A 19,490-nucleotide genomic window follows, 5' to 3' on the forward strand; every position below is an offset into this window, starting at 1 on the left:
ACTCTTGACTGAGGGCCCATGAGAAGCAGGACTTGGGTTTTCTCTCTTCCCTGTCTGTAGCTTTCCTAAGGTAAGTGCCGGCCAAGCATGTCGAAATAACTAACTATAGGCTACTGGCTATGTGACACAGCTTTTAGATAAACTGATAATTAAAGCAAACAAGTTGAATGGAATCCTGGAATCTGAAAATCTGGGTGGCTGATTGCATTTTTGACTGAATGGATTTAAGTCACCAGATGTTGTGGTATTGTGTAGACAGAATTTTTACTTAATGAGAGCCAAGAAAGAAGCAGATTAGTATTTGGCACTCCCGCAGTTCAGTCTGCAACTCAATTACATAGTTTTGTCCATGAGAGAGATTCAGTAAATGCTTGCTGGCTGAGTTATCAAACCATTTTACTCTATTTTCCCACTTCCCATTGGGGTTTTGGTTATTGTAAATAAAAAAGTGATCTTGGAGAACTTAATATACAAATGAATCAATTGATACCATCTGGAAAACAATGTGTCTTAAAAGAACAATATTTCTTTTGGATTCTCTGTTGTGGTTTGAAATTTCTGTTTTCCCGGTTTGGGATTATTATATTGCCACAAAGAAGAGATAACATCTTCTATTTCTCCTAAGAAGCTAATATTACAGAACTTTATATTTCAGTATTATCCCCCAACTTAATGTTTCCTTCAGAGATTGGGAAATTCTAGAAAACTACCAATTTTCAGCTCCCTATATTAAATGCAGACATTATTATCCTCATTTCCACATCTTCGTGCAGTTACAGTCACTAGGGTTTGTCTCCAATTAGAATGCCTTCAAGTCATTGCACTACTACTACATGCGAACATTTCTTAAGAAAGAGAGAAAAGCAGTAATTCTTTGTTAAGGAAGATTAAAGTTATTAGCTTAGTCCTAAGATTAGAAATCATACATTCTAATTCTACTATGGTTAGAAAGAGTGGACCTTGAAGTTAAACAGACTTAAATTCCAATTAGGAATACCCTCTTATTTACCTACTTACTCTTATTTGACAATAACTCCCTTAACCTCTCTGAGTCCTGTTTTTCTCATTTGTAAATAAGGATGATACCTTATTCATGGTCGATGATTGTTGTAGGACTTACATGATAACATTCAATACTTGTATATGTTTCACAAATATTAAGACATGCTTATAACACACATATATACATGTGAATAAATTGCATATGTGTAGGTACACAAGTGTGTATAGATAGATGGACAGACAGATGAGAGAAAAAGGGAGCACACATGCACTTTAGTTTAGCATAATGCTGGGCACAGAATAAGTGCTCAATGAAAGGCAATTCTTATTAAATACTCAGGTAATAGAATTCTACTCTGGATATTCTGGTGAGGTCCTGGCCAGGTTGGTATAGCAGAAATTCAAAGGTTTTTTTTTTTTTTTAATTTTCAGGTAGACAGATCTATGTTCAAAATTAGTTCTGCAACTGACTAGCTGCATGGTCTTGGTCAAATTATGTAAACTTCTGAAGCTCCAATTCCTTAAATGTAAAATAAGATTAAAGAAATAATAAGATTAAATTTACTCTGCAGGGTTTTGAGGGCTGAGCAAGATTAAAAGACATAAAGTGTATAAAGCACTCGACACAAAGTCTGACATACAGAAATGTAGAATATACATATTATTTTCTCCATAATTTTACACGTATTCTTTTTTTTTTATTTTTTAATGTTTTATTTATTTCTAGGAGAGAGAGAGAGAGACAGCGTGAGCAGGGGAGGGTCAGAGAGAGAGGGGAGAGAGGGAGTCACAGACTCTGAAACAGGCTCCAGGCTCTGAGCTGGCAGTCAGCACAGAGCCCGACGCGGGGCTCGAACCCATGAACCGCGAGATCATGACCTAAGCGAAAGTCAGACACTTAACCAACTAAGCCACCAAGGCACCCCATCTTACACGTATTCTTTAACCCCTGAGTTTTACTTCATGATCTTTGAAATATGTAAAAACTATATCTGTACTCTGCATAGGGTTGCCGTGAAGACTGAATGAGATGATATATAAACTGTCAAACCAACCACCGGTGCATAGCCAGTTTGCCGTGTCTCTCAACTCCACTTTCCTGGAAATAGACAAAATCTACCAAGACACCAAAATAATGCAGATCTGAATGCACAGCAGCATCATGATTATTCCAAGAAGAATTTAAAGTCTTTGCCAAATCTTCTTAAAAGCCTAAGAAAAACTTCTCACTCAATACTAAGATGGAAACAGTACTGAGAAAAATCCAGGGGTCTCTTTCCACTTGATACTTAGGTCAGTCACTTATAGGTGCTGGTTCCAGACTGTAATTTCTGGGAGGGTCAAGGCCATATCTGGTTTAATTACCCGTACATCCCCAGTGCCCAACCAACGGTCTAGAAAATAGTAAGTATTCAAAGTCCATTTGCTGAACACATGAATAAAAGTCACTCCTGGCAGTGCTCTGGCCAGGATCACCCAGAATCAGCAAACTGCAAACTGCCTCCAGAGTAAAAGTCTTTTATGCCTGAGACATTCAGAGTTTCTACCCATCTGCTGGTTCCCTGGTCATCTGACCACCAAAATTAGTCCATCTCTTCAACAGGCTTTCCACGAGGAGCTACTTGCATGTATTTCAGACACTGTCGTCAAAATTACCACGTTTCACCAAAGAGAACGATCTGCGTTAGTCAGGTGTTACGAAATTTATTTTTTTATGGTTGGTTTAACCTTTGAATGAGCACATTAAAGGCAAGCGGTAAAGCAGAATAATTTCTTAGAACTGAATCTACATGTAAATCTGATCTTGTAACATTTGCACACTGGGTGACAATTTCTGATGCTGTGGGAAGCATTACAAATGTGAAGAAATCGATTCAGCCATTACGAAAAAGCAAGAGTTGCTAGGAAACCACATTCCAAATAAGGAATATTATAGTGGTGACCCAGACAATTACCATACGCCTGACATGACATCAACACAAAGGGTAACAGACTTTTAAAAGCACCCTTGACACTGAATTATTCCTACCACATTTACAACGCAGGTGATTAAAGAGTTGCCATTCTATGATTCAAAAACTTCAAATGCAAAATCAAAGTGAGTTAAGAACAATGAGAGATGCCTCCTAGGACTTACCCAGTCTGTCACCAGTGTACTTAGGTACACCTATGGTACACAGCGTCACATAATTTCACTTTATTGAATGACACCCTCTCAAGTTTTAAAAGAATCTACTTTTTAAGTCTGTATATTCTATTTGTGTGTGTTTGTGTATTCACAGGGATAAAAGCCTTCAAGAATATGTAAGAAAACTTATTTTTCTAAGTTTTAAAAACCATTTATTTATTTTTGAGAGAGAGAGAGACAGACAGATAGACATGAGCCGGGGAGGATCAGAGATGGAGGAGACACAGAATCTGAAGCAGGCTCCAGGCTCTCAGTTGTCAGCACAGAGCCTGAAGCGGGGCTCGAACTCACAAACTGTGAAATCATGATCTGAGCCGAAGCTGGAACTTAACCGACTGAGCCACACAGGTGGCCCAATATACAACACAATTTAATATGTGGCTATTGTTAGTTGGTAAATTATAGGTGATTTTTACTTTCTTCTGTGTATCATTTTTTGGAGGTCATTTATTTGACATTTTGTGATTTGGGAAAACTAAGAAAGTAACTTTGAAATGATTTTTAAATTTTTATTTGGAGCTGGATATTAGATGTTAAGACAGCATAACAAACCAAAAACATAAACCCTAACAGTACAGTTAGCATGCAGAGAGCACGTTCCTCTCTGACATAGTATTTCATCTTGCTATCTTCACATCAGTGGCGGTGTTGTGAGAGTCGAGCTGCTGGCCTTGGCAAACGCACATGTAACAATTAGCTTTAAAGGAGAGTGCGTTATACTGGCAGTAAAAGATAAAAGCCCTCTTGTTCAATAACACCAGAGAAAAAGACCATATTCTAAGATAAATTGGGCTAATATACCCTCACTAGAGGTTGACAAAATCATGTCTTAATGTCTTTTTAGGAGCAAGACTTGGCAGAGATTGTTACTCTTTATATAAAACTCAGAACATGGCAAGAGCCTAAGTGTCCATCAACGGATGAATGGATCAAGAAGATGTGGTTTATCTATACCATGGAATACTCCATGGCAATGAGAAACAATGAAATCTGGCCTGTGTAGCAACATGGATGGACCTTGAGGGTGTTATGCTGAGCGAAATAAGTGAGGCAGAGAAGGACAAATATCATATGTTTGCACGTATAGGAAGATTAGGAGGAACTTGACGGAGGACTGTGGGGGAGAAGAAGGGGGGAAATGGTGGGGGAAAGGGAGAGAGGCAAACCACGAGAGACTCTTGAATGCTGACAAAAACTGAGGACTGATGGATGTGGGGGGGGGAGGGGAGATGGGCATGGAGGGGGCACTTGTGGGGATGAGCACTGAGTGTTATGTGGAAACTAATTTGACAATAAACTATTTGTGTAAAAAAAAACAAAAACAACAAAAAACAAAAACTCAGATAAATAAAAATAGGAGCGACCTAACTGCCTGGAGGCTTCACACGCTAAAGCCACATGGTGCAAAAATCAAACAAAAATGAGAACTTTTACTAAAATAATTTCTAGCCTCCTCGTAGGACATTGTACAAACACTCCTGGGAGGGACCCTCTCTGCAGACAGGCTAAAATAAATGAAAGAGATTATAACTCCTTGAGGAGTGTTTACCCCACAGTGATATGATTTCACAGAGTAACTTCATACAACATTGAAAGTGTGCCTCCACTAAAGAACGCCTTTCTCTTGTGAAAACGTGAAAGTGTAAAACCAGTACACAAAATCCAGCTAAGCAATTTTTTATTTAATGTTTCCACCAAAACAGTTTAGCTTGCCCTTCATTGCTTGGCTTTGTTCTTCGTTTCACACAGGTATTATTGCTAGTTTTTGCATGTAGCAAAAATATGCAAATACTTTCACAAAAAGACTGTTTGGAAAATCCGTTTGCCAAATAACATAACAAAACTCTTCAGTAAGACCAGCCCTTTCAGAAGTGTGTGCCTGACAAACTATTTTTTTCTACAGATGGAAAAGGTGATCATCAGCCTAACTATATTATATTAGGATCAGTCATGATAAAGACAAAAGCTAAAACTAATCAGCAAGGGAATTCTAGCTCACTGGCATACACATAGCTAAAATAATAAGGTCTATTAATTCATTATGCCAGCATTTGATAGAAGGATTGTAAGGCAGTAAGTGTGCTCTATTACAGCTCAGAATGGCAGCATCATGCCAGTAGAGCAGTTCTAGGACCAAAAATCAAATTTCTTGCTCAAAACACAAAAATAATTCAGTAGAATATAAGACACAATGTTTAAATTCAAAGACTATCTTATGAAAAACTGTAAATATAACATTTAAAAATATGTATCTTCTGCATCACAATAAGCAATAACCAAAGGGCGAATAAACAAAGAAAACACAATGAAGCACAGAGGCTAATGGATTCACCCAATTTGGGTGGTGACTGTGAATTTTCAAAATAAAGATGAAATGACAGCCATTCCCTCCCCACACCCATCACTGAATATATCTCCCTCATGTCATAATTTAAAAAATTAATCATTTGGACAGGATAATTCTTAAACAGATTACTTATTTCCATTCTCTTAAAGAGGACACCTAATCTAAGTTTAAGTTTTCTTGACTAGAGCCATGAAAAGTCCAACTTAACAGATAATGGATACTTACACAGTAAGTATTTATTTACCACACTTCTATTTAATAAGCCCTATAGAGTGCAGTAATTAGGAGATCTGGTTAAGTATTTTTTAAATTTTTGTCTTCAACTGTATAACTGAAATAATATCAATAGAGCCCTGCTAGGTTCGTGTGACTCAGTAGAGCTATTATGTGGCAAGTACTTGGATCAGTGACTGCCTGGCACATCGCTAAGTGCTTCAATAGATATTTACTTATTGTTAGTCTGCAGTGGCTAGTTTAAACACAGTTAGATGTTTGTGTCTTTTCTATTTAAAGATAATGTCATCTGTGACTTAGGTTGAAAATAGGCACAAATACAGATTAGCGAGGGTGAATCATTATTAGTAAAATAAAGCTCATAAAAATGTACATGACTTTGAACTTCTATTTCTAGGAAGAGCAGATTATATAATCTGAACACCCCTCTGCCGGTCAGCTCACAAGGCAATGAAAAAAATATGACACCTAGATGGGGGGTGGGATGGGGCGAAGATGAGATTCAGGGAGAGGTGAGCCCTAAATCTGAGGGTGCTTGTCCGCTACAGGCATCTCCTGGCTTCGGAAGGGAGTGAGGTTAAGGAAATGCTTTTGGTGCCCTAATGGTACTTCAGAACCTCAGGGACAAACACCCAAGTCTGAGGAGTGCCAAGGGGGAGGCCTTGGTAAACCCTCCATACTTTGAGATGAGACCCTAGCAGCCAACACCACACATATAAGGGCAATACCGGAAACATAAGGTGAATCAGAAGTAAACTGGCCCCCATGGAGAAGGACGCCTGGCATTAAACCATGCGGCCCTGAGCGCTAGAGCCCGGAGCAATTCCTCCCACCGGAAGAACACATAAAATTTCCCTACAGAAGTAACATCATTCTACTTCTCAAATAATTTCTGTAACTGTTTGTACACAATCTCCAGCACAAGAACAAAAAGTAACAGGAATTAGACACACGGGAGGTAAGTAACATGACTAAAAAGTAAGTGAAAGCACAGATAATGTCTAGACCACTAGGCTCTGGAGAAGGGATTCATGGAGCAAAGAGTTTGATGATGGCTGGTATCGTCAAGGAAATAAAAACAATCTGAACAGTTTTGTCAGATGAATGGGAACTTAAAAAAAACTACACATTGCTCTGATAACAGCAAGTATCAAGCGGTTGAGTTTAATGAATGATTTTCATAACTAGTTGAGGGCAGTATTAGTGAGTTAGAAGAGCTGAAGAGAATATACAGACTCAAGTTCTAATAATTAAAGAGAAGCAAAGTACAAAAGAGAACCTATTGTAACCTCCTGTGCTGGTAAACTCTCAGTGAAAATATACTTTAAACATATTCTTTAAAGAAACAGAAATACATTTCTAGTACCATATAAATTCACAGTACAGAATGATGCATTAGAAAATACATCTAGCCATAAATTTCACCAGTAATATTATCTCTGTATATTACTGCTACAATAAAACAGTAATTTACCAAAACTGCAACTATTTGCATTCCCTAAAAGGTTAAAAGTAATTTCAAACGTGTCTACCGGATAAACATGGGATGTAAGAATAACTGGACTCAGTATCTTAGTGAGTTTCTATAATGCCTAAGTAGTTCTTTCTGAACGCTTAGGTTTTTGTCCTTAGGTTTAAGTTCTAAAGATAGAACATTTCAGGTGAAAAATAAAATTAGAAATTTATACATGAACAATTATCAAAGAATCATAGGGAATCAAATTACCAAATAATTAGTTTTTCTTTTTCCTAAATATAATCTTAGACTGTAATCTCATGGGGTTAATTTAATACTGCAATGTTTACAAAGAACAAATTCCTTCAAATATTAAAGTAATAACATCAGATTTCCTTTATAAATAACAATATTTAAAAATTAATTGGAGAATAATTATTTCATAATCTCAAAAATCCTGTAAACTCATTAGAAGACTCCGTTGAAGCTCACATGAGTTACGATTTATGTATTACATGCAAATTGTAGTATACGTATATTGTATGTTAATATTAATGTCTTTGGACTAGGCGGTTAGAAAAGATTCATAGCATTTCCCTGATTTGCAATTAAGATTGCTGAACACATTAGTATTACAACATGATTACACATTGTTTTTCTAACTCTCTTTTACAATCTCTGTATAATTGCCTCATTATATAAAATGTACTGTTCTCTAAACTAATGAAGTGAATTTGAATTTGTGTGCCTGTGTGATGAAACTCAATGCAAATATTTTTAAAAAACTGAAGTCCAAAAGTAAAACTTAGATATTTGGACATGCTAACTCAATCTTCTTCGAAAGCCTTAAATTATGAAAATGGCACTGGTCTTTCCAAAACATATTTATCATATTCCCGACTCCATCAACGCAGCTTCTCTTTCCCACCCACAGTTTTATCTCTAAGGAATAAAGCACAAGCAGTAATACACATTTTGTCATTTTAATCAAAGGGTGGTTAAATTATTAGTAAAAGTTAGCCTTTTGGCATTAAAAAGGGTTCAAAATATTTTGGTAAGATCAGGGTCCCAAGGTTAAAGAACAGCATGAAGTCATATAATTTTCTAGTGAAGTCACAATACAGTTAGCTCAAACAAAGGGGAAAGAACGGAGGTTTGATAATACTTCAAGAGTTAAGTTTAAGATGCAGGAAAATCAGTTTTCCTCTGGGGTGGGGGCGTGGAAGAAGCATAATGCTGGCATTTCTATAAGTTCACCCAGGAGAATAAACATCATATTGAGAAAGTATTAAAAATCTAATCATTAATTTTTAAAGTAGTCTTTTGTTTCAAATTTTTATTTAAATTTTAATTAGTTAATATATAGTGCAGTGTTGGTTTCAGGAGAATTTAGCGATTCATCATTTACATACAACACTCAGTGCTCATCACAAGTGCCCGTCTTAGTGCCCGTCATCCAGCTAACCCATCCCCCACCCACCTCCCTCCATCAACCCTCAGTCTGCTCTCTATGGTTAAGAGTCTCTTATGGTTTGCTTCCCTCTATGAAAGCAGGCTTAATTAAAAGTCACTTTGGGATTATTTTTCCTAATGGACCATATTTGTGTATGCTTTGTAGCTACAGCCTAAAATGAGCCTCTGAGTCTCATTAGAGTACTTAGAAAAATAATTTGCTTGAGTACTATAAACTGAGTAACTGAAATACTACATTCTTTTGTTACTTTCAAAATTTTTTAAACTAACCCAGTTTTACAGTTAATGATTCAAGGATATGACCAATCACTCACAAGCAATTATATTTGATAATTCAGGCACATATTTCCTGTAATGAGAGGTGCCTGAAAGATTTATAAAATCATGTAAACATTATCAGTTTATTTTTCAAAATAGGAGAGGTTTGGGGGAACTTTATTTTGGACAATCATTGCAATTAAATAGCTTAAATTTTAAGCAGCCTAAAACTTACATAGTTTGAAGTAAAACAAGCAGTTGATCACAATCAACCCTACTGCACACCCAAGCATTTTTAATAAAAGATTCTTTCAATAAGTTTAGAAATGTTCCCATGGCACCAACTTAGAAGCCAATTCAAAGTCAAATTAATATGCCAAAAACAATCCCAAACCATGCAAACAATATGAATAAGTAATGAAGCTAAAATTATTAAAGTGGTTCTATGATTCTGAATTCTCTTTCTGCATTCTTATTAAGTCCTTAGAGACAGCTCCTCTTCTGATTTAATAAGACTATCTGACTCATAAGACAGAGTAATGGTATATGCCACAAATAAAAATATGGATGAACACAATGTAAAACACAATTCCCTAGATTTGTTCTAGGGTAATTTAAGTTTGCTTTCACAAGGCTGAATCAATACAAACATTTTATCTCCTATAAAAGAAAATCCAACACAGAAAAACAATCCCAAGTGATAAGACTGCCCAGCTAGTAGTCTTGAAAATTTAAGAACTGATAGGAACTCAGTCTGGCCTGTGTGTATCTGCAGTTTGCAGCAGATCCAGATTGGGGACAGCATTACTTTGTTTCCCTGGCACGGTACAAGTGTCATTCCTATACTTGAATAACTCGGTAATTGTGTCCTGAGGGGACTTAAACTATTCTTTTTTTTTTGGATGCTCCATGCTTTCCTACTTTATTGCCGATGAGAATGGTTAGAAAATCCTTTCTCTTTCCACTTTTTAAATTTTTTTTTAATGTTTTATTTATTTCTAGGAGAGAGAGAGAGACAGCGTGAGCAGGGGAGGGTCAGAGAGAGAGGGAGACACAGAATATGAAGCAGGCTCCAGGCTCTGAGCTGTCAGCACAGAGCCCGACAGGGGGCTCAACGAACCCACGAACCGCGAGATCATGACCTAAGCGAAAGTCGGACGCTTAACCGACTAAGCCACCCAGGCGCCCCTCTTTCCACTTTTTAAAACCACCAAATGTAAACATAAAAGAAGAGTAGTAAAACGAGTAATTTTGCACTACAACTCTACTTGTACTTTCCTTCCTGTCTCCTATCGCTTCCTGTCAATCTTCTTCCTTTCCCTTGGAGTTAAGCACCATCTTGAATTTGTAGTAACCATTCCTTTTTTCTCCTTTACACTTTTTCCCATCAATGCAGGTATTTCTAAATAATACATTTTTCCCACGTTCCCAGTTTTGAGACTTAATTAAGTGGGACAAGACTACAGCCTTCTTTTCTGACTTGCTTCTTTTGCTCAAGATTATGTTTCTGACATTCATCCTAGTTGGTGTCAGTAGCTGAAGTCATTCATTTTCCCAACTGTATGGTATACCAAGGTATGTGTGTGTGTGTGTCTGTGTGTCTGTGTCTGTGTGTGTGTGTATTACAGGCAGTCCTTTCTATTAGATGGTTATTTGGGTTATTTCCAGTTTGAAAGTCGTATCAAGGCATTGCTATGAATAATCTTGTGACTTCTGCTACACCTGCACAAGTTCTTCTCTGGGCAAGCATCTAGGGGTGAGGTTGCTGGGATGTAGGAAGGCACAAATTGAGGCACACACAACATATCTTAATTTGGAAGGCATACTCCCGCCAGCTGTGTGTGGCTTCCTGCTGCTCCAGCTCCTCACCAACAGTGATACTATCAGAGTTTCAAATGTGTGCCAAACTAGTAGGTAGAAATGCTATAGTAAGGTGCTATCAATATATAGTCATCCCATTACTCATGAGGTTAACCAAAGATACTTTTAATGCTTAAATGTGTTGCAGGAAACCCTCTTAGCTATAGTTATGTTTTTATTCTTTATAGGTATTATTTGGTAAGCAGGAAGGTTTCAACTTCAGTGTAGAAAAATTTACACCTATTTCCTTTATGATTTGGTAAGTTTTGACTTGACTAGTTTATAAAAAAAAAAAATGTTCCTTATGCTGGGTTACAAACTCCAAATTATAAAGTTAAGGTCTTATAGTGTGGCCTTTCACATTTAACCCATGTGGAATTATTTTATGCACAGCTTCATGAAGGAGAGATCCAGTTTTAATGTTTTTGTCCACATGGATAACCAGTTGTCCCCCAACCTTTGATGGAACAGCCGATTCTTTCCCCACATATCTATTTCACCTTTGTCATTTAGCAAGTCACTATTTTCTCCGACACACTACAGAATTATTAAGACATGTTCAGTTTTCAATTCCTATGATTTGCCTTCAAAGAATCCCTTAGGATTACTGTGTCTGGGAACTGTTTGATGTCTTTTATTATTCTAGAAAAAAAATTCCTTGTTTTGCATTCCCTCTGTACCTCCATGTGGAACCCCCGCTGAGCATATGGTTTTCCTACTCTGTCCTCCATTCCTCCCACATATTTCATATTTTACATTATGTTATTCATATTTCCACATTTTTAATTCTCTGGACCTGATTATGCGTAATTTCCCCAGTTCTAACTTTCCCCAGTTCTAATTTTTTTCCTTCAGCTATGTCTAATCTGCTTTAAATTCGTCCACTGACCATTTATTTTCTTAAGTATGATGTTGATTAGCAGTATTTAGGAGTTCTCTGATTCTTTTTCAAATGTACTGTTCCTGCCTCACATTTTTAAGCTTCTTTGTTATTTCCTTAATTATATGAAACATTGTCATTTTGATTGTCTGAAAATTTTGATATCTGATAATACTTCACTGTTTTCTTATCTATGGTTCCCACTGGTTATTACCCATAATACTTTGATTTCTTGTGTGAATGTGTGGGTTTAGTTTTTTTGGGGGGGTGGGGCTGAGGGGTTGTTTTATTTTGTTTTTAGTATTAGCCACTCAGTCACCAGAGTACTTTACCTATGGATATTCTTTGAAGGGGGGACTGAAGTTGACTTTTTCCAGAAAGAAGTAATGTCATGACAGAGCAATTAATTTAAATTCCCCACTTAAATTTTGTCAGTCTACATACGCAACATAATTGGCACATTTTTTCTTTCCTATTACTTCAGTGATGTGCTCAATAGTTTTTAAAAATCTTAAAAAGTATTAAATATTTTAAAAACATTAAAAAATTTTTAATGTTTTTATTTCTGAGAGAGAGAGAGCGCGCAAGCGTGAGCAGGGGAGGGTCAGAGGGAGAGGGAGACACAGAATCTGAAACAAGCTCCAGTCTCTGAGCTAGCTGTCAGCACAGAGCCCGATGCGGGGCTCAAACCCACTAACCGTGAGATGATGACTGGAGCAGAAGTCAGGCGCTTAACCGAGTGAGCCACCCAAGTACCCCTAAAAATATTTTTAACACAACATTTTAATAATTTTAGTCATAAGAAACACTCATAATATCTATTCTGCCCTAACTACAGAATTAGGAATGTACTACATTTTACGGCTTTCTTTTTCTCTAGTTATTTTAAACTCGTAGTTGGTGAGCTGTTATAAAAGGGCTACCTTATATTCACGATTACTTCTCCAAAGACAAGATTTCTGGTTTCTAAGAAGTCACAGTAACAATACTTCTGGGATCCATTGAGTCCTGGCAAGACTAGAGATAGGTGACCTCTTCCATTCTTAGAGATAGATCTTAGACTGAGGAAAGCCATCAATACCAAAAAAGGGTACAACATACCAGGAGCTACATTTTCTACCATGTTAAAATTTTCTTTGTTATTGGGCTCCAACCTTCAAGCTCTGCCACATTAATAACATGCACGAGTAACCCTGAGTGCTGAGGCTTTATAAGGAACACCTACCTGTACACTACCAGAAATAAGTTGTCCCCATTTTCATGCTTCTTTGGATTATGTCTGAGACCCTGATTCCCATTATTATCTTTGCTTGGTGAGCTGGTTACTGACAATGAGCTCTTCCTTGGTCTAATTCTTTAGCTCTGTTTTCTCCACGGTAATTTGCCTTTCATATACCTTTTCCCATTTTGGACCTTATTCCACTTGTTCTTTTCCTGGTTCTATGAGTTTTCTCTAGTTAAGCCTCATCCTCTGCACTTGTCTAAGTCTATAGGACACATAAGTAGAATTCAGAAGGGAATTTCTTGCCCCCTTCCGTTAAAGGTATGCTACTACTCAAACCACATTGTAGAGAAGGTTACCTGAATTGGTCTTCCATCAGGCGTCAGCACCTCTTCTGAAAGTTCCATCATCTTCAGGGCCATCAGAGCAATGGGCTTAGCGTGGCAAAGGCTTTTCCTGTGGAGCCCTGCAGCAACACAGTACGCATCACCTATTGTTTCCACCTGCAGCCATGAGACAAACCAAATGCAAACATATGATAATGAGCCCGAAGAGAAATGATGAGTTATCTGCAATCACAAATGTTGCTGAAAACATGTCAGCAAAACATCAATAAATTAAGCAATTCGACAACTGGATGTAATCACAGTAGAGTTTGCAAACAGCCGCCATCAAATACTGACATCTCACTCCAGGGCTGTTCATCAATGTTATCACCATAGATGATCACTGAAATTGGTAAGAACTGGAACATAAAACAATTATCCTTACAAAAAGAATTGCCAGTATTTTGCTTGAACAATTTTCAAATAATGACCTTTTCCAAAGCCACCCTCTTGTCTCCTTCAGACTTTCAATAGTGGTTATATTTGAGAGATGAGAAATGGATGTGCTGAAACCCATCCATAATCCTACAATTAAAGAGTTAAAGTTACTGTCAGAGTCTTTTGAGAACCTATTCTAATTATCTTTAGTCACTGCTTTTGTTAAATCTTTTAAGAATTTACCTCAGGTTAAAATCCTTAAGTGTCCAAAGTACATAGCATGACAAAGAGTTTATTTTCAGAGGAAAGTTCTCTAATTATCCAAAGTATATGGTGGTATACTTAGGATAATTTGCAAGTGGTATATCTGACAAGCGGTCAATATCCAAACAATATAAAGAACTCCTACAACTCAACACTAAAGAAACAAAATAATCCTGTTAAAAAATGGGCACAGGACCAGAATACTTTTCCAAAGAAGACACATAGATGATCACCAGACACATGAAATGATGCTCAAAATCACTAAGAATCAGGGTACTCCAAATCCAAATCACTATGAAATATCAACTTACACCCATCAAGGCTAAAATAAAAAAGATCAGAAGTAACAAGTATTGGTGAGGAAGTAGACAAAAAGGAGGTAGAAATGTGAACTGGTGCAGCCATCGTGGAAAAAAGTATGGAGGTTCCTCAAAAAATTAAAAATAAAAATACCATATGATTCAATAATTCCATTATTCAGTATTTACTGAAGGAAAATAAAAACACTAACTAGAAAACATATACACATCTCTAGGTTTATCACAGCATTATTTACAATAGCCAAGATACAAAAGCAACCTAAGTGTCATCAACAGACAGATAAGCAAAGTGTGGGATATACATACACTGAAATATTACAAAGCCATAAAAAAGATGAAATTGTGCCATTTGAGACAACATGGATGGGCCTAGGAGGTATTATGCCAAGTGAGATAAGTCAGAGAAAGACAAAGACCATATGAGTCTACTCATAAGTGGAATCTTACTAAATAAACAAAACGCAGAATCAGAACTATAAATACAGAGAACTGATGGTTACCAGAGGAAAGGGGGGTGGAAGTGCTGGCAAAATGGATGAAGGGGAGAGGGAGATAGAGGCTTCCAGTTATGCAATAAGTCAAGGGAATGAAAAGAGCATAAGGTATATACTCAATGATACTGTAGTAGCGATGAAATGGGACAAGCGGCAGTTACATTATGAGCACAGCGTAATGTATAAACTTGCGCAGTCACTAAGGTGAACACCTAAAACTAATGTAACATTGTGTCAACTATACTCAAAAAAAGTATACGGAGGTAAACCAGTAATTCCAACATTTTAATTAGAGGAAAGTGACAAAATATTGTTAAATGTCCAATTCCAATATCACCTTTTCATTGAAACCCTCCATGGTCCTTCTATCAGTTCTTAGTGCAACTAACCATTTCTTCTGTTTCCACAGCATTTCCCACACCTCTTTGCTATGGCTTTCATCATAGGTTATAATCAAGATGTATCCCCAACTCTGATGTCAGCTTTTAAGAATGGGACCAGATTTTCTCTGTATTCCTAAATAGTGTGTTCATGTTCACTGCTCATCCCATGAGCACCACATAGATGTATTTAGAAAAAAATTGCCTCTAAACGATTGGAGATGCTTCTATCATAAATTACCAAAACTTACAAAATATGTTATTAGTTAAGATTTAATAGCCATAATTAGATTTTGTGTGGATGCATTCTAACAATAGAGTATTAAAAATGTACTTCATTAAATTCTGTTGGTGCTTATTTAGGGAATATAATGAGAACTGTTAAGCTCATGAGACAAGAAATGCCAAAATGACTACTTGATCACCAAAATCTTCTCAGAGAATATGCATCAAAAATTATTCCCAATACCCTCAGACCTATCATGAAATTCAACATTTTCACCTGTTTTCTTGTGCCAGAAAAAATGGAAATAAAATCATATGGTAAGAAAAGAAAGACAATGCATTGTGAGTTGGCAAAGGTTTTACTCCAAAGACTAGAATATACTTCCCCCAAAGAATTCCCACTGAGACAGACATCCAATACATAATGAATGTCTAAAATGTATCGGTTTACCATTTCCCCCTAGAAACACAATGTCCTCTGCTAATCCTCGTATTTATTTCATCCGGTTGTTCTTCTAAACACTTTTTTAAAAGTTTTTATATAAATTCCAGTTAACATACAGTATACTATTAGTATCAGGTTGTACAATATAAGTGATTCAACACTTCCATACAACACCTGGTGCCCATCATGACAAGTGTACTCCTTCAGTCCCATCATCTATTTCACCAATTCCCCCACTCACTATTGCTCCCATTTTGGTAACCATCTGTGTATTCTCTGTAGTTAAGAGTCCCTTTCTTGCTTTGCCTCTCTTTTTCCCCTTGGCTTATTTGTTTTGTTTCTTAAATTCTACATATGAGTGAAATCATATGGTATTTGTCTTTCTCTGACCTATTTTGCTTAGCATCACACTCCCTAGCTCCAACCACATTGTTGCAAGTGGCAAGATTTCGTCCTTTTGTATAGCTGAGTAATATTCCATTGTATGTATATAGCACCTGTTGTGAGCTATGTACTCTGAGAGTAAATTCTGAATTGCAGACATCAGAACACATAGGCAGTAAATTATTTGTACAAACTAAATTGCTTTACAGTGAACTGTGAACATGCATGTTCCTGGAGCATTATCTCTTCTTGAAATCCCTATCCTCCTCTTCTTCATCAGCCATCATCTTCATTGTCTTTTCAGCTAAAGTTTATTGAGTTCCACCAAATGTGTATTCCTAGAATTGGTACCATAAGAATATAGATTGTTGCACTTTTCCTTTTAGCAGTGTGTAATGTAGTATGGAGAAGATGGACGAATAGCTTGCTAATGGATATGACACAGAATTCTAATACAGTGCAAGATAAATATGTAAACGATATAACAAATTCACATGAAAATCTGTAGGTGAGCATGTAAGCTTTCATAGTATTTAGTTTCCAAATATTTGAAGTCTGTCTACCAATCAGAAACAATAGGATCAAGAATTAGGCAAAGGGCGCCTGGGAGGCTCAGTTGGTTAAGTGTCTAACTCTTGATTTTGGCTCAGGTCATGATCTCACAGTTCATGAGTTCGAGCCCTGAGTTAGACATTGCTCTAATGGCATGGAGCCTGCTTGGGATTCCCTCTCCCTCTATCTCTGCCCCTCCCTTGCTTGTGATTTTTCTCTCTCCCAAAATAAATACATAAGTAAATTAAAAAAAAAAAAAAACTAGGCAAGAAATAGACATCAAAAAGCAATGGCCTGTATCAAGATGTGTAATTCCCACAATTACTCATCAACACCCAACATATAGAAAAAATCTAAAAGATACTTTCATCATGCTAGGCTAGATAATGTTGCAATAACAATATAACTCCAAAAATCTGAATGCCCAAAAATAACAAAGGCTTGTTTTTGATTCACGCTACAAAGTCATGTGGGTTAAGGGATTGGAGAGGGGAGAAACATGTGCCGTGTCTCTCTGCTCTAGGACAAAGGCTAATAGAAGCTCCCCACATGGCTGCTGGTCACCATGACAAAGAAAAAGAGGTTCTGACAAACTGTACTAGCCATTACAGCTTTGTCCCAGATATGGCATATAGAGCTTCTCAAGATTCATCCACCAAAGCAAGTCCCAGACACAAGCCGTGTACACAAATACTTAGGTAATAGCTTAAAAGTTTTCAAACACTCAGATGTCTGTAAAGTGCAGGTAATGTATCTGTAAGATGTTTTATCTTTCTTTACAGATATATTCGGCATCTTCACCTGAAAATCTTGGTAGAAATGCTACCACCTTAGTCATGCATCTTTCTACAGAAGTTCTATTCTTCTCTCCCTTCATCTAATTCTGGCCTATGCAAGTTTAGCAGAATCAAGTACATATGCAAATTTTAATGGGTTCCCTTCAAAAACATTAGTCAACTTTGCTTCATAGAGAGCAGAAGCAGTGGAAACATTATGTATCAATTACATTTGCTCATAAGGTTGTTTCCTTGAGTTAAACCCAATAAAGAAGTGGAAATTGTAAACATTCTAAAAAAAAATGCCTGAAAAGCTGACTCTGTTCTGAATTCCTCTATAATTGTCTCAGTGTTTTTATATACAATTTTAAATACAACAACCACCTAAAATAGTGCATCTCATTTATTTTTGGCATCTCCAACCTGTCCTTGAATGACATTAGATAAGAATAACGATGGCTAAACTAGTTGTGGAGATGGAAAAGGTAGTGCTTGCATCCTTTTCTGAACATAGAAGAGGAGGCTTCTGCACTAAAAATATTATGTATGACTGTAGCCCCACGTATTATAGATGTTTCTACCAAACTAAAACTATTTACCCATCTCGGTATGTCATCTTTTCAACTCCTGATAGTCAAAGCCCTCACATTATCCCAGAAACAAAGGGAGTATAGATAAAATTTTCAGAGCTGTATACTCTTTTTATTTACGTTATTTTAGTTTTGAAGGCATAATTTAAGAGTTTATTTTAGTTTCGAATAGAACCTCATTCCTATAACATTCTTCTCCATCCCATCCAGGCTAATGCTCAAGAAGTATCTACAAGGTTTCTTGGAAATTTGGGCACAGTAAGGAGAAAGGAGTGTGTGTGTGTGTGTGTGTGTGTGTGTGTGAGAGAGAGAGAGAGAGACAGAGAGAGAGAGACAGAGAGAGACAGAGACACAGAGACACAGACAGAGATGGGGAAAGGTAGTGGTGGTGATACTGGGCTAGGATTAGACTAAAAGAATACTGTATCTAACAGGGCAATGACTAATCGCTGATCCCCAGACTCACACCCCCCTCAGTCCTTCAATCCCACAGTCCTTGGTCTGTCCTCCTTTGAACTTTCTAGGAGCTGTAAAAAAAAGCTTGCAGAGGGTGGGGGAGATCAGAATAGAGGGGTCAGTGGGCTCTGGCAGCCTATTTTACTGGACAACCTCCCTCCCTCAGTGCAGATACCATCAAGAGAAGAAGCAAATTGGAAAGTCTGCTTCCTAGTTGTTTCGCTTTCTGGTTTTGGTCCCTTAAGTCATTAAAAACAGAAAGAGGAGAGAAAGGGTGAGAGAGGCACAGAAGGGAGAAGAGAGGTGTTGGAATGAGTTGTAGGCAGAGAGATGAAGTCTACAAATGAAATGTGTTTTTTCTCTCCTGGCATCTCACAGAGCACTTGGTCACCTGGTCATTATCAGGTAGTTAAAAGGGGGCTGAGAAACAAACCACATTCTTCATGGGCTCATGGACTGTGGCTAAGAACACACGATTCCCAGAAAGGATACCATATTCACTCTTGTTGAGAGGATAGAGCCACATCTGCCAGCCCAATCACCTGTCTGACATCAGGTTTGGGTCCTGAGTGACAATGAAAAGAGGTTAGGTAGAGGAGCTTTCCAGGGGTTCATAGGGAGCCTGAGTCCACAGGTGATTCTGAAGGTCCTTGTCACTTAGAAACCAGAAAATGAGGTGGCTGGTGCTCTGGACACAGATTATCCAAAAGGTTGACTAGACAAGGTAGAGCATGGCACAGGCCTTCATGAAGACTTACCAGTAGCAAAAAAGCTCCTGGAAAAATTTTGGATTTGGGTAGATTTAGAGGTTTCTTACTTTTTTTTTTTTTAATATTTTTATTTATTTCTAGGAGAGAGAGAGAGNAAATATTAATAAAGAATGGATGACAACTTAGGAAGACCATGGTATCCTTTCTGAA

The 19,490-nt window shown here is 37.2% G+C and overlaps 1 protein-coding gene across 1 annotated transcript in view; it reads right to left on the minus strand.

Moving 5' to 3' along the window:
* Positions 1–19,490, minus strand: part of GUCY1A2 (guanylate cyclase 1 soluble subunit alpha 2) — a 296,831-nt gene that overhangs the window by 78,721 nt on the left and 198,620 nt on the right. The window contains exon 6 of the mRNA XM_039250618.1: positions 13,280–13,423. Within this exon, the coding sequence (XP_039106549.1) occupies positions 13,280–13,423 (144 nt within the window). The remainder of the gene's footprint in view (positions 1–13,279; positions 13,424–19,490) is intronic.

Source organism: Hyaena hyaena, unplaced genomic scaffold, assembly GCF_003009895.1.
Source record: "Hyaena hyaena isolate Hyena2069 unplaced genomic scaffold, ASM300989v1 scaffold_376, whole genome shotgun sequence".
Lineage (NCBI taxonomy): Eukaryota > Metazoa > Chordata > Mammalia > Carnivora > Hyaenidae > Hyaena > Hyaena hyaena.